At 40.2% G+C, this 16,475-nt stretch overlaps 1 protein-coding gene across 12 annotated transcripts in view; it reads left to right on the plus strand.

Annotated features, from left to right (window-relative positions):
- cacna1ia (calcium voltage-gated channel subunit alpha1 Ia) overlaps nucleotides 1-16,475 on the plus strand; it is a 125,501-nt gene that overhangs the window by 41,356 nt on the left and 67,670 nt on the right. For all 12 annotated transcript variants that reach the window (XM_042392182.1, XM_042392183.1, XM_042392184.1 and 9 more), the window contains 3 exons: nucleotides 5,342-5,475; nucleotides 10,253-10,350; nucleotides 14,929-15,088. In XM_042392182.1, the coding sequence (XP_042248116.1) occupies nucleotides 5,342-5,475; nucleotides 10,253-10,350; nucleotides 14,929-15,088 (392 nt within the window). The remainder of the gene's footprint in view (nucleotides 1-5,341; nucleotides 5,476-10,252; nucleotides 10,351-14,928; nucleotides 15,089-16,475) is intronic.

The raw sequence follows: 16,475 nt of genomic DNA on the forward strand, positions 1-16,475 counted from the left end.
ACAAGCATATTGTCTCCCCAGGGAGTGTGAGGGGTCCTGTTCTGGTGGTTGCTAATGGTAACAAGAGGGATTTTGCTGACAAGGCGCAGATAGTTAGAGTGGCCCTCACATGCTTCTCTGTCCCTCCGTGAAATGCAGTATCCCCACCTCACTTCCTGGAAGAGACGCAGTGTCAGCCTCAAATATTTACAATACTACAGGATCTGGTCATATATGTCTATGCAGGGCTTAAATTGGGATTTATTATTAGGCACAGCCCTGAAGTTCTTGGTGAGGAAACATGGGGGTGGTACACCTTGGTCAGTGCCTGAAAATGCAATCAGTCTTGAAGGAGTACACTTCACTTTCTTCCCAAGACTTAGATGTGAAGATTGATACCACTCTGAGTCTGAGATTTTTTTTTCAACTGTGCTGTATGTTTTTCACGCTCATGATACCAGACAATTGGAGATTTTGGCCCACTGAAGTCTAGGGATTTCTAAATGCATTGTAGATGCTTGAACGGCAGTGAGAATGGCGGCTAACAAACCTACCCCCCTTACATTTGGTCAGGGACACGCCTTACTGGAAATGATGCTCTCCCCCCATTCTCTGCCGTAGTGAACTGCACGTCAATATGAAGAGCTGCTCTAAAGGCTTTGGTTTGGTTCTGCAATACAGGGTTTTTTTTCAAACTCTCTAATTGTTTCCACCCAGTTTTAACAACAAGTCCTCAAGCGATTGTCCTCAGTCTCTATGAGCGAAGCATTTACAGTCTAGTCTAGTCTAGTTTTTCACTGCTCTGAAGAGCATAAAGAAGTTTTAGAGACAGATATCTCAAAATTCAGCACACAGCACCAAAATTATATGCATGGCCACACATCACTAAGATAAGTGTAATTTGGGTGAACTGACCCTTTAACAGTAATTACAGTGAAATATCAAAACATGACATCTTATGAACAGCTAGTCTTACACAAGATAATCACAGCATGGCCCTCAATTTATCTGAATAAATGGGATAAGGAATTAAGTAAAATATCATGAATGTGTTTGTTTAATAGATATTTTCAGTTCAAGCACCAGAAATTAAACTCACATTTGGAAGTGAAAGTAAAGGATGAAAATTGTACTCAAAGAGGTGGAGGACCTCTCCAGCTGGCTCTGGACCAGTTTAACCTAGAGTCAGTATTTGCATAGTCATCTCATGCAAAAAGAAAGTTGTTAGACTACTTAAAATGGATTAGGATGGGACAGGACTCATTACACTTTCGAATCAGTACCTGCTCAGCCTTTTTATAGGAGTTTCAAATGCTCACTCAGACACTTATCAGACTATATCAGGTATTCCTTTGTCTGTCATATTTGTCTTTGAGTGGGAAATGAACATTTGTCCTCATTCTGCCTTTGGATTTGTAGACTGATGAATCTTGTCTATCACTCATTCCAGCGAGTAAGATACAAATATATTATTTCTTAGAATGGTCCACCATCACAATCCTGATGACCTACTTACCATGTCCTCTCCTCCTGCCAAATAAGTGGCACAATAACAGCATATGAAGTAGCTTCCACACCAGCTCCTATTTCAAATCATGAAAGGGCCCATCACAAGACAGCCTCAACCTCTTTACAAATCATGTCGATGATGAAACCTGATAGGCTGACTGAAGAAGAAGCTGGCGGTACTGACAAATAACTGTGATGAATTCATTCCCCTTTCACTCAGAGCAGAGCGCGACAGGGATCCGACTGGTGCAGCCAATGTCGAATTACATGTGAAGCGTGCGGGCTGCATTATTTATCAAAACATCATTTAAACAGCATGTGAGACTGATCTTCTCATCTTTCCCATTGCACGCTGCCAGCTCTGTATGCTGGCTGTGTTTGAGCTGATGCTCGCGTTAGATTTTGTATGAATGAGCATGGATGGAGCACATATGTTGGCTTCAAATTATATATATACTCACAAAGCCATGCTCTCACAAGTGCAAAAAAAGCACGACTTTAGACATTTGCTGTCATGTGCGCACACGTGCATGCTCGTGTTCACAAACCCCCAAGTGCTCCAACTTACCTCCTTCTCTGCTTTTAGAGATCTTGACCCCTATAAATAACAAATGGTACAGACATTGTTCACACTTGTAGAACACAGGAAGAGATCACTTCTATCCCATCTCTTGACTCTTGCTACTTCTGACTCGGACAAAACAACATACGGCGCCGCTGCCGGTGGTGCGACATGAATACATTCACAAAATTTCACACACCATTTACCCCATTCATTGTGGTCTATAGCTACAAATGCCATCTTGCAATCGTTCATCAGTGCTGAGTGAACCAAATTCTCTCTTCTCCAATCGAATCATGTTACTCCCAGTTGTCCAAATGTTCCACATACCAGTGTTTTGCAGCCTGCTGTGGGTTATTGTTGACTCTCTAGTTTGTCATTTTAACTTCTGCCTGAAACTTGAAAAAGTTAATAACCTTAAAGTACAAGAAAATTGTTTCCCCATTGCAGCATGTGTATCGGCTTGCGTCATCCATTGTGTTTTAAGTGCACAAACTCTATTCTCAGGTCATACTTACTGTACTTTAGCAACAGCTTTTACAGCAACATTCACTCAGAAAGTTCTTGTGATCTTTGAAAATATGTTGGTACTGTATGTTTTTAGCATTTTAAGAACTGCTTTATATTCATCTATGAACTGCTGTCAAATGTAGATATAGTCGCTTTAACTTGTTTATCTGAAGCTAATATGAAGCCTCAGCCATCCAAATTAGTCAAATGGAGTAGATATATTTCAATGTCTTCAAAGTCTTCTTAGTGCCAAAGTCCTTCTTTGTGTTACTATACTTCCACTGCAGCTCAACATGGAAACACTGTCAGAGGAAACACTGTCAGAGGAAATTTGATGCTAAAAAGACTGTAAATGTGGCAGATATGACTAACTCAGACTGCTGAAGGCTCAAATAGATACAGATAAACTTTCTAGGTCTGTCCCTGACTCAGGATTTTCACAGTCGACTCAGAGTCAGCAATTCAGACCGACACATCGACTCTGAAGGAGGGGGGGTGCACGTGTATTCTCATATTCTCATCTATATTTCTCTATATTTATCTCGTTACATATATTGTGTTCTCATAGGACTACATACTAAAAACATTATTACTTTTTGTTTCTCTCTTCAATAGAGCCTCCCATGAGGCTCTGCCCAGTTACAGTTACAGTACAATCAAGCACAACTTCTAAACTGATATAACAGCATGAGTCTCATGTTTTACCTGCAAGACTCGCATTTTTTTTATACTGTTGTTCATAGTTTGTGATGTGAAAACGTCAGAGAAATAAAAAGCTTACGTCCTGGTATTAGTTCAGTTATAAAATCCAAACACAGTGCGGAGCATCTCTCTTGCCGACTGCTGACAGCGCTGTCAGCCGGAGAGTCGATCACCGGTAGGGAGCCGGTAGAGACGCTCCCGTGTGTCTGTTTAAACAGGAGTTTAGCCGACTTTACTGCATTTAACACCAAAGCTGAGAGCTCAGAACAGGAAACACCGTCACTGTGCGTGGCGCTGTCCTCCTCTTCCATCATCCCTCTGTGTTTCCATCAAAGTTGTGTATTTAGGTCATTTAGAGACAAGACTGTAAACGTTTGCAGCCTGTCATGTTGTCATGCTGCATTATTTTGTGTATAATGATGTGGCTTAAAAAAAAAAAAAAACAGCATGTCAACTGCGTCGACTCAGCGACTTTTAGGGAGCAGCCCTAAAACTTTCAAATGCATTTTTGTACAAAATGACTGCGTGGACACAATGTGGATTTTGACCTCTATCAGTTACATTGACAGAACATTTGATCTTTTTGTTTTAAGATAGACTTGAAAAACTGTTAACCTATCCTTTAATGATTATATTTGAGTACATTGGTATGTTTGTCTTATAATTTGCTGTTGGTCTGAGACCATAACCAACTTAAGAAGTTAGAAAAACAATTTAGATTGGTTGCATTTTTGGTCAAAGTCTTAATTTAATATTTGGTCAGCCAAGCCAGCGGAAGAAACATATTATCCCATTTGTAATAGTGTAGACTGTGTGTCCTTGTCAACATCAAAAAGCCAAATTATGACCAATGACTTAGTTAGTAAGCAACCATGGCTTCATTACTTTGTGAATTTCCAGACCTTGGAAATGTCTGTGTCAAGAGGCAACAGCTTGACTTACATGCAGTAGGAATATGTAAGAAGGCAGCAAACACAGTCATACAGCCTAGGGCAAAGCACTGGGAAAGAAAGATTTTTGTTCTGAAAATGCAATAGGAGGTTTAGATAGCGATCTTACTATAACAATGCAAGCAGGACACCGCAGATATATGAGCTCATCTCTCTCTCTTTCCATTTGCCTCTTACCGTCTCTTCATCTTTTATTTTCTCTGAGGTTTGACCTGGATCTCCCTCCCTTTCTTTTTCCAGTTCACTTCTTACTTCTCTTGTGATATATGTATTGCAACGTGGGTCGCATCAAGCACCGTATGTTTTGTGTGGTATTACATTAGCACATACACATACACATCATGCACACATGCAAGTACACATTTAGTCCTTTTCAAATCACAATGTTAACTGCAGACTTGGCTTAAGTATTAGCCACCGGTGCTTTCATAGTCTGGAGCACACACACACACACACACACACACACACACACACACACACACACACACACACACACATAAATGCATTAGGGGCACATCAGTCTTCAATATCACATAGCATTCTGTTAGTGTGCTATTAGATCATAATCTGTGGTGTTTAAAAAGCCAGTCGGGTGGAAAATAACTAATTTGACAGGTCCTGTGAGCTTTGGGATAAGTCTGCTGTGGAGTGTGAACTTGCTACACTTAAAAAGTGTTAGAATTGCCCTTGAAAGGTGGAAAGTAGAAGTCATGGATTATTTTGAGGTGTTTGAATAGATACAGGGTCACAACCCAAAAATCGCTAGAGGCTTGAGAAGTGCACTAATACGCTTCAGGGTACATGTGTCATTTTGTCTCTCAATCTTTCATTTTGTAAGGTGCTATCAAGCAAAATCTACTGTCAACAAGAAAAGAGCAATTTGACAATTTGAGGAAAAGAAGAGACAATGTGTCCTCACTGGAGATGAGTGCTTCACGTTTACTTAGTGACCGAATAGGGGGGGAAAAAATGAAGAGGGAGCTTTGACAACAGCTTGAGTCTAATAATTTCGTGAACACACGAGACAAAACAGATGCCTGGCACATGTGTTTCAAGCCAAATGTATCAAATGCGTTTCCTTCTTTTCCTCACTTTTCCTCCGTCTTTATCTCCCTCTCTCCTCTCGTAGGCCTTCGATGCATTCATCTACATCTTCTTTGCATTGGAGATGGTGGTAAAGATGGTGGCTCTTGGAATCTTTGGCCGTCGCTGTTACCTGGGAGACACCTGGAACAGGCTGGACTTCTTCATCGTCATGGCTGGGTAAGCAACTATATCATTATGTCAGCATTCATTATACTTCTGATAAACTTAGTGTGTTATGTTGTTTAATTAATATGTTTATACAGCTGCTTTAGGACCAGTATTAAACATCTTAACTGTATTCTATCATCATAACATATCTCTATCATAAACATCACAGGTAACACATTATTATTATTACACGGTTATTACACGGTCGTACATGACTGTATTAGTCCACTTGTACTTAAACTATGAGATCTAGTGTCTATAGTGAGGGTTTAACATGTATGGAACTTCAGTATGATGACTAAGGTTGCCTTCATACTCTAATTGGTTGTTTTATGTGAAATCTAGTGCGTTTCTGATGCATTTTGTATGTGGTGAGAATGCAACTCAGACCAGCGTGATAATGGATGAGTCACATTTGCACGCAATAGAAAGCTAAAGAAGACACATCAACCCATCACGTTGTGCTCCAGGACTTGTTTCACTCCTCTGATTGTAGCAGTCTCCTTCTATTACTCCAGTCAAGTCTCGACTACTGCGTACGGTATACGGTATTTGTTCATGGGTTGTTTTTTTTTAAATCAGAGAAAAGATTAATTAAGACGTCAAGCGCGACGTGCAGCATGCTTTTCAGTCGGTGCAGACATTTTTACATTTTCTTTTTGCGAGTCTGCACAGCGCTGATAATGTGGGATGACAGGTCACCAAAACTGTCTAATGAATAAGCAACCTGTCAGTCCATGTGACTTCTTGTTTACAACTCCTGCTTTGTTTGTACAGTATGTCAGTGTGAACACTAAACAGACTAGAACTAAAAAGCAACTAAATCACATCTCTAGTTCATCCAGCACAAGTCTTGGTCTTTTCATATTTATCAAATAATAATCATACATATTCATTGTCAAATAGAGCCACAGAGACATTTTACCAGTAGATTCACTGTACATGCAATCTCATTATAACAGCAGACGAGGCATGTGAGGGGTGTCCTATGAGAATTAAACCATAAAGCAACAGTCTCTGGCATACTGTCACAGAAACTACAATATAAGAACAGACTAGGCGCTGCAGTATAGGGTATTCACCAGGGTAAAGATGAAAACGTGCTGCAATTGTTAGGATCCCTCCACATTAATAAACACAGAATATTTCACAACACTTGAATCTAGGGAGTGTTTTAGTATTTTGGACGTGCACATATGTTTAGATTGGAAGTAAAATGTATTTCGAAGGCAGACAGGAAGAAAAAAAAGAAATGAAGGAACATGAGACGTGAACTGGGAATTACGAGTTTCCAAGAGACATCCACTGCTGAAATATTCATAACACCTGCCTACGAGAAAATACATATCCGTGATCATGTTTTGTGTATGTTGTTGCATAAGTTGGTTGCACAGTGTCCATCACACATGCTGCTACCATGGGAAAAACATACACACATGCTACATGGGTGCATGTGGATAAAACAAAAGCACACCTGCTCAGACACCTGCTATGAACGAAGTGAAATGAGAGGCGCAGACACAGGTGATGAAGCAAATGTGTGTGTGTGTGGGGTGTGTGTGCATGTTCGTCTGTCTGTGTATGAGAGAGAGAGAGAGAGAGAGAAAGAGGGAGATGGATAGGGAGAGTGCCTGTATTACAATAAAAGACAAAGAAAGGTAGAGCAACAGACTTACTGGGGTAGGTGGAGGGACATTCATCTTCATTTGAGCTGAATCAGTTTATCCCCTGTGGATGCTCATAGTTTGTGCTTGTGAGTGTGTAAGTTTGTGTGTGTGTGTGTGTGTGTGTGGCACAGAACAATACACAGAGATTACAGTTTGTCAGCTTATGCCTTTTGAGTTTGTTTAATCTTTGTATGTGTGCATGCATCTGTCTGTGTTTGTATAGGCATTTGTGTTAACGCCTCGGTCTTCATTTCCTCTTGGCAGCATCCATTAGATTAGCGTCTAGGCTAATTGCAGAGGGCAGTGCCAGCCTTGCCAGCCCAAATCACAGCTGACAGTCTGCTATGAGCTCCATGTCTGTTACCCAGGGGCACCACCTCGCTCTCTCCCCCTCTCTTTTTCTTTCTTTTTCACATGCTTGGATGAGCATCGCCCTTGTTACCTCTCCTTCAGACCTTGTACGGACCAAGCTTTTGTCCAGGCAGGCTCAAAGGGGGGTTTCATGCTTTAGCTCCATAACCTCTTGGAGTCTGTTTTATGTTATTTAATTTTAGTTTTCTGTATATTTTAGCCTAATCCACTCCACTGAGATTTATTTTCTAGTCTGTCTCATATCTGCAGTAGTAATGCAAAAGAAGCAGTATGTCTTCTTGCTTGTGTCCACTGAGCTTCTTGATCCAGGCATGACGCATGACCCTTTTTTCAGAAAGTCAGTCTTGTCTTCCATATTTATTCTAATGCATGCTTAAGAGAGGTCAGACAATCTCAAGCATATTAAGGAGCTGTATCTTGACTCAAACTGGTGAACACTGACTGCGTCTTTTCAGATGGTATATGCAAAGAAACCTTCAACAGCTTAACTTAAATACATAATTGAACAGACAAAACATGAAAGCGCTGCTGCTGTAGTCTTTGGGTGAGCCACAAAAGCAAATGAGAAGATCACAAACTTTATTACTTTCCTAGGAGATCCAAATAGTAGATCATGTCTCCTTATTTAACTGTCAAATGCACGAATGTTGTCTTTTATGTAAGTGATGCAGACAAACTACTTTGTTGGGGAACTTCAACTTGGTGACTCTGTTGAGGGCATATTGTTAATTTGACAGTTAAGTCATGACAGCTTTTACATATCTAGATTCAAGACTTATTTCCCTTGTCTCTCATGTAAAAGCTGCCTCTGAACTCTACTCACTAGGTCTACCCTAGGTTTTCCCCTGAAGCTCTTTTATATCGATATAAACATGCATGCAAACACACACATGCGCGTGCACACATACTAGTCACATAAAAGCATGAATGAGATGAATGCGTCACGAGCAAAAAAGGAATGTGAAAAATAGAGAACAATCATAAAAAGGAGGCTTGCGGCAGTCCACTAATTACCCTCCCAAACACGGCGGCCTGATTGATGTGTACAGGAATAGACACTTCTATAGAGCACATACGCATACGCACATTGTGCACACACACTCACAAAGACACACATGTCAAACCCCCCCACCCCCTTCCACACACACACACACACACACACACACAGGCACATCTGTGATCTTCACTTCATTTGCTGCTGTGTTTGTCCTCCAGATAGAACTGGATCACTAATCCATGCAATTGTTAATGGTTTTGTTGGTGTCATCCATCTAATATTTTGTCACTCACCGTGTATCCCTCACAAGCAAAATATAACCAGTATCTGTGCCCTTAGGCTCACTGAAAGGGGGGCATGTATGTTTTAATTGCTTCAAAACTCCCTTTTGACTTTTTTTATTCAGCCTCTCAGCTGCCTACATTATATCACTGGTACAATTGTAATAACACTGCCAAGCTGAAAAAGCCTGGCCCCAAAACAACTGTTTGTTCTTCTCTATACTGTGACATTTTCATCAAGCTGCAGTGTGGCCTTTCTACAGTTTCGACTGTACCTGGAGGAGAAATTTTCTTTGCCTGTATATCCTCACGAACATGCATTCTTTGAAATGTGGTACTCGTGAGCTTTAAGAACAAAAGAATTAGACTACTACCATAAGTCTAAAAGGATTAAGCATTTCATCTTGTGCTCTAGCACCCTCACATGCCTACTTATTTAAACACTTCCCTACTATATGAATAAATTGTTAATGGTTCGAGCTACTGCCTGTCAGCAGTGCAGCAGTTCAAACCTTTGTTACAACAAGCACTCCTACTCAAGTGTGATTTGGGGTGCTACTCAGTTCATGACTCTTTGCTGTGGTGAAGGGCAAGTAGAAAAAGCTCCCCTGTGGGATCAATAAAGTAACACATTATTTTAAATGACATGGTTAATTCGTCTATCTGTGTGAGAGACAGTGAGCTGCTGCAGATGTGCTCCGGGTGTTATTAGCTTGTGGTGTTGGTGCTGTTGTTGGTATCATGCTGTCCCAAACACTGTTATAGCCTCGGGCACATTAGTTTTGTGCACACACTTGCATGAGCACACTTGACTCTCATTACACAATTCTCACCATTTGCACACACCCACTTTTTTTTTGCCGCAGAACTCCTTCACTCACTGTATCTGTATGTGTGTTAATAATAATAGTCATGTAACATAAATGTGGTACATTCAAACATACACACACTGTTTTCACACATATATGGCAAAGCGTGGCCATTCTCCTGTGAAAGTGGTTTGGGTTTGGGGGCACAAACAGCTTAGCCATGCTGTGGAAATGACTTGCTAACAGATGCCAGGCTCTGACTGAGCCACAACATCCTGCAGGCAACACTTAGAATAGAATGAATGCCTCTTTTTCCCGCTCTCTTTCTCTTCCTCACCTCCCTTTCATGTTATTCACCCTTTTTGATGCTTTGTCACTTTATCCCCCCGCCACTCTCTCTGGAGTGTTGTACCACTCTATGTCAGTGCATTTCCCATACTGCTGAGACTCACACAGATCAAGGTGGGGACAGGTGAGACTAGATCAAAGAATGACCACTGTTGTTGAAACATAACCAGGTATCTCTGGCCCAGCTGGAGCCATGGTAGTCCTTTTTTGCCATATTTTGAGTCTGTAGGTCGTCCAGGTAAATACAGAGATGTTAAATGATGTTATTTATTCTCGCTCTTTCTCTCTGTTTTTCTCTATCTGTGTATCCAGGATGGTAGAGTACTCACTGGACCTGCAGAACATCAACCTATCCGCCATAAGGACGGTGCGGGTCCTTCGGCCCCTCAAAGCCATCAACAGAGTGCCAAGTGAGAACATTTGAAGTCTTTTTGTGCGTTTGTGCCTGTGCATTTTTCTGTGCTTATAGTTTCTCTTTGTGTTTATGTGTGCCTGTCAGTCCATATAAAGAACAAATACATCTTCCTGAAAATTCATGTATATGTATTACATCTCTGGCTTTTTTGTGCATCTGCATACCACCTGTTCCCCGTGGGGATCATTAAACATTCATCTTATGCTTAATCAAACAGCCCGCTCAGACCCTGAGTCACAGCTTTATCAAATTTACAAACCATCCATTAATGCTGCTTCACTGAACAGTCCGTGACCATAACCCTTTTCCTTTCATCTGAAACTCAGTTCTTGGTCAATCTTTTTAACACCTATTGATTTCTTTGTCCTGCTCCCCTAACTGGCAGCTCTTAATCATTGTAAGCACCAATTAGCCTTTCCAAGATAGGTTCAGACTGATCTCAGCACTTTAGTTGTTAGCCAAGCATTAGCAGCTAATGTATATATATATTATGCAGTTTCTGATAAGTAGACAGGAATTACGTCATTGTTTTAATAGATTTTATCAATTTTCTGTTAATAATATAGGAATTATATGCATTATGTCATAAAAATGTGCTGAAGCTCTCTGCTTTAAAATCTAAGTGACCAATGTTTTGAAACACAATTTGTCTCTATCAGTCTTAACTTATCAGAGTGAATGAACTTGAACACTTGCAATCCTTCATCCCTTAACAAAATGTCTTGGCTAAACAAAGCATGAACCTTTTCTCAGTATCTTAAACTCACTGGGGGATACTGTCCTTTTCACTCTTTAAATCATAAAATGAGACTATAGCAGATGGTGCTGATTGCATGAAAGCACTGTTCCCTAATTCTGTTTGAACCTTGGGGACAGTTACTGTAAGAAAAAGATGCCTTTGTAGTGACTGCAAACAGTTATTTTCAAGTTTTTTTTTAAAAAAAGATATAAGGATACAATACTGTGTATGGAAACAAAAAGTGAACTAACAGATGAAATTAGATCCGTGAATAAGTCTGTGTGGCAGAGTTAATAAGGTCCATTTCAGAGCTATAATACTGTAAGCAGGAACTGTTCCATGTGAGGAGGAGAGAAATGAACAGAGAGACACCACACAGGCCCAAAAGACTGCAGGAGTGTAACACTTTTTTTCTACGAGCTAATCTTGTGTGTTATCTCTATAAGCCAACATGTAAAACTATATATATATAAATATATATATATATATATATATATATATATATATGTATTGTTCTTCATCTCATTCTCTCATTGTTTCTCTGCTAAATACAGACCACTGAGACAGATAACTACACATAAATCCAAAATTATAGCTTCTCCTCTACCTGGAGCAAATTTTCAAAGATTTTTGCTCACAACGTGAAGTGTCCAATCATGGCAGATTCTTCGTATTAAGTGTAATTACCTGAAAAAGCAGCCTGTCCTCAGCGCCTGAGTTGAATTGAATTTTCCACACATTCCGAAGGACAAGTTATCTCTCAGGTGGAGCCATCAACAAAGAACCCACTCAACCCAATATTTCAGACAGCCACAGCACCAGCACTCACAAAATATGGATGTTAACTGCATTATGCTTCAAGATGTTTGATTAGAAGACATTGTGTGTAGCAGTGTGCATACAGTGTTTCAGGGAGAAGTGTGCAGATTGTAAACAGATATGCGTTTTTGGAGACAATTATGCATCAAAGAGTGAATCTCTGGATAGATGAGTTTGTTAGCAGATGCATATGATGCTGTAAGTGTATGCATGTATGTGTATGAGCCTATTCTCAGATTCTCTTATTTATATTTCTTCATAGTTATCTGTGTGCGTATGATGTGTTCATGCTGATTCTGTTCCCTATCTGTGACCCCATTAGAGAGGAGGAAGCATGGGGATAAAGCTATTTGTTCCTTGTTTTGTTGGATTGCTACTTTGCCCACAGATACACAGGGAGCGTCAACACATCCTGACCCCACACACACCTCAATTTGTAACCTTCCAACAAAATGGCAGATAATAGTCCTGTGCAGTCCAGTCCAGTCCAGTCCTGTGTGTGTGTGTGTGTGTGCTAGACAGAATAGGAGTGGGAAAGACAACAAACAGAAGAGAGGAGAAGAGAAGAAAAGAGAAGAGAGGTGAAGAGAAGAGAAGAGAAAGGAAACGAAGAGAAGAGAATTCTCCTGGTTCATAAATGAATAGCACAGGCAGGTAGCTGTAAATGTGTTTCCATTGTGGCGCAAGGGGAGGCATCCATCTTTATCTGGGAACAGCAGGAGCTGGCAAACTGGTACAGTCACCAGGAGGGGAGAGAAATGGAGGCAGGTACTGTAGAAAATGAGAGAGAGAATGAAAGAAGAACAGGCAAAGCAGAAAAAGCAGGGAAAAAAAGATTTTTGATACCACATTGTTTTTGTTCTCTCTGGTAACTTTAGTTTGTTTTCCTTTAATATTTGTGGTTATTGAATGCATCATTTTCTCCTTTTTTTTGTTTTTTTCACTCGCTCTTCTGTACTTTCTTTCATATTTTGGCACTCCCTATTTTTCGGCTCACCCTCGGGCCTTATCTCATTCTTGTTCTCCTTCTCTGTCCCTCTCTCCATCTCTCTCTGTCTTCACCCAATTAGGCCTAATGGAACAGTGGCCTAATGACAAGGACCCTCGGGAACAAACACATTTAGACTCGCCTCCAGCCACCACCAGAGACACATACACACAAGCAACACTACTGCTCTCCATTTAATACCAGTTAATGAGACAAATAAGCCAGAGGAGGGTGTATACTCACCTCAAGAAAAATTCCCTCCTTTGCGCTCTTGAGATCAAATTTCCATAAATTCCAAAATTTCAATTCGAAATTACTTTTTAATTCAAGAGTAACACATTATTGTCATTCCCAACTTGTCTCCCTACAAAGAGCTTGACCAAATTCGGGATTTAATGTCAACACAGTAAACTTAGTTTTATGCAGAACATGTAAATAATTCAAATCTATTAATTCTCCACATGCAGATACATACTGTATGTTGAAAAATGAACCTCTACAAGTGAGCATACACTCCCAGTGGATGTAGTAAAAAAAAAAGGAGTTATTAGCACTTAGGGAACAGGGAGATCTTCTTTAATGAGCTATAACATTTTTACTCCTACCATTTCTGTTTGCATGGTTTTGTGTTTGTGTTAATTGAATGAACTACAGGTGTTTGCATTCTTGTAAATGCTGTCTACATGTGTGTGCATCCGCATCATCACTCTCTCTCTCTCTCTCTCTCTTTCTCTGTTTCTCTGTGTGTCTCTCACTCTCAGCTTCTCTCCTGTCATTCACTCTGTCGGCAGTTTAGATGCACTGTTGTGTTTATGACACGTTAACCTGCTGTTGAGTTGCTGTCATGCCCACAAAGTCACACTCATACAGTAGTAACAGCAACACACACACACACACACCTCTCTCAGGTGTCAGTGCGGGGTTGCTGTGATCTCATCAGATGGTTTCACCTCTCTCTCTCGTTACTCCAATCAGCTGTCATTATGTTTCACTAATCACATCTCAATATGTCATCACTGCGGGACGGGACCATCCACAGGGGATGAGGTCATCATTATTTGACAGGGGATATGCTTGTATGCAATTAGGCTTCATCTAATCATGAATGAGACCCCATGTAGCCTGATTATGCTTTGTTTTCTTTTCATGTTGTGGACTGACATTAATATGTGTGTTTTTCTTAATGATATTCTAACTTTAAAGCTCTTGATCTGTTGGGGGATGGTTCGTGTACAGCGTACCTACTATTTCGGTCTCCCCATGTTGCCACAGAAGTGTTTGTCTTACATATTGCCTCCTCTGGAGAGGTTGTTAACTTCCACTTTTGAACCACTGTGTCTCTCTTTTTGTTCACTGTGTGTGCTTCCATGTTTCTTTTTTTATCACCTTCTGTTTAATTCTTAAATTGTGCTTTCAAATCAGTTTGCTGTCATATACTGAATTGTAACTGCCGTTGTTGATGTCTCACACCAATGTATAGAAATGTGGGGAATGCTTTTAAATATCTCTGTCCTCTAGAAATTACAGTCATATACTACCTGATCGCAACAGTGAATACATTTTAAAGGAAATGTAATACCACCCAGAATGAATTTTTATCAGTATAATGAGGAAACATTTAAAAAAAAATGTTGACAACATATTTAATTCTACCTTATAATATCCACTCAAAGTCATTAAAGCTAATCAAAGAACTTCGTTATGGCAAGGGAAAGACGGTCTTGGTTAAATATTGAAAAAGTCTAGACTGACTTGAAGCTCCACACAGGATGTGTTTACTTCTCTCAAAGCATCTCCTGTAATGGAAGAAACATTGGCAGTGAACATAAGCAATGAATCAATTATGTTTCCTTCAAAATCAATTTAGTAGTAAATAATCATTCAGTGCTTTGAATGTAGTAATGTTGGTAATAAGTTTTCATGAGATAAAATAGATGACCACAGTCAATCACTAATACATTAGCTTATGGCTACTGCGTGTTATTGTCTGACAGTTCATTGATTGATTGATCTGTTAAAATACACAGGTATGCGTATCCTGGTGAACCTGCTGCTGGACACTCTACCCATGCTGGGCAACGTGCTACTGCTCTGCTTCTTTGTCTTCTTCATCTTCGGGATCATTGGCGTGCAGCTGTGGGCGGGGCTACTGCGGAACCGCTGCTACCTTGAAGAGAACTTCACTCTGTGAGTTACACTGTACATCAGTGTGTACATTATGTGTGTTGTGCTATTGCTTTTGTTTCTAAAAATTAAGTTGATGGGCTACAAATCTAAAGTTATGATAGTAGGGAGAGGATTTCACGCTACCCTCAAACCTCACCTGTATTCTTTTCCATTCGTCTCACCTTCATCATGTCATACTAGTGAAAATAAAAAAACATATTACAGTAATAAATCTATTGAAATATTATTTTGTAAAATATACGGTACCATTTCTATATAACATGCACTTTAATAGATCATTTCCCCTTCCACATTCCATACAAGGTTATACAAATACTGTGTGTTTAACTTTAGTGCATACAAGAGCATAACTCTGTGTCCCAGCGTTTGACTCCTGTCTTTCTACCTCTTTATCAGTTCCCATCTCTCTCTCTCTCAAGCTATTTCCTTGTCCTTGTCTTGCAACTAAGAAGTTGATTAGATTCCAGCTGCATCCCTCCATATTCATGACCCTACATGACAACATCACCTACTGTGTCTGTGAATGTGTGTGTGTGTGTGTGTGTGTGTGTGAGTGACATTCACCAGGTTTCAAGAGTGTTTGATTTCATGGCATTATCTTAATTTCCTTTTTATGCTGGCATCAGCTTGCTAGAGAGACACACGCCCCTGATGTGTGTGGTTTAATATGTATATAAGCCATGTATATTACTCCGTACCATCTCCGGTTATGCTGATGCAGCGTATACTAATGACGGATGTAATAACCAGATGAAAGGGGACACGTGTCCGCCAGCTAGCACTTTCCCGCCTGCTTTGTCCTCCTCTTAATGTTGAGAGCTGACATTTAGTCCAATAACATTTACAGCAATCACATCACAAGGGTACTTAAACCAGTGTTTTCTACATTTATCTTCACCGGTCTAAAGGGTGAGTTCATGAGTAATAGGACCATCTGAGGAGTTTACTTTGATTTTCCTGGATGCAGTGAAGCAAAAAAGAAAGGAGAAGAAAAAGTTTAGCCCTGGGGGATCACTAGACTAGACAATCACAATGTTGCTTTAATCCAGCTTTAGAAAACGTTTTTCTTCCAGTAGACTGATTGATACACTCCTAACTCCCACGCACGCTTGCTGACTAATGCAGCTGCAGATTTTTTAGCAGTGATCTCAGATTGAACTGAGTGTTGCCAGTTATTTAAGCAAAGTATTATTTTTGCATATTATTTAAAGCATTGTATTAACATATTATGCAGGTTAGCCGGGGTGCTCGAGTGCTTAATTAGAAAGGTCGTAGTGAGTTAACGCTTGAGGACTATTATGCTAAGTAAAGAGCTAACGTTAGCTCTCTGAGAGGTTATAATGGAGTGGGCTAAGTGTCACAGTCAAGTGCAGCATTCACTTTGCTA

The sequence above is a fragment of the Thunnus maccoyii genome, chromosome 18, assembly GCF_910596095.1.
Source record: "Thunnus maccoyii chromosome 18, fThuMac1.1, whole genome shotgun sequence".
Lineage (NCBI taxonomy): Eukaryota > Metazoa > Chordata > Actinopteri > Scombriformes > Scombridae > Thunnus > Thunnus maccoyii.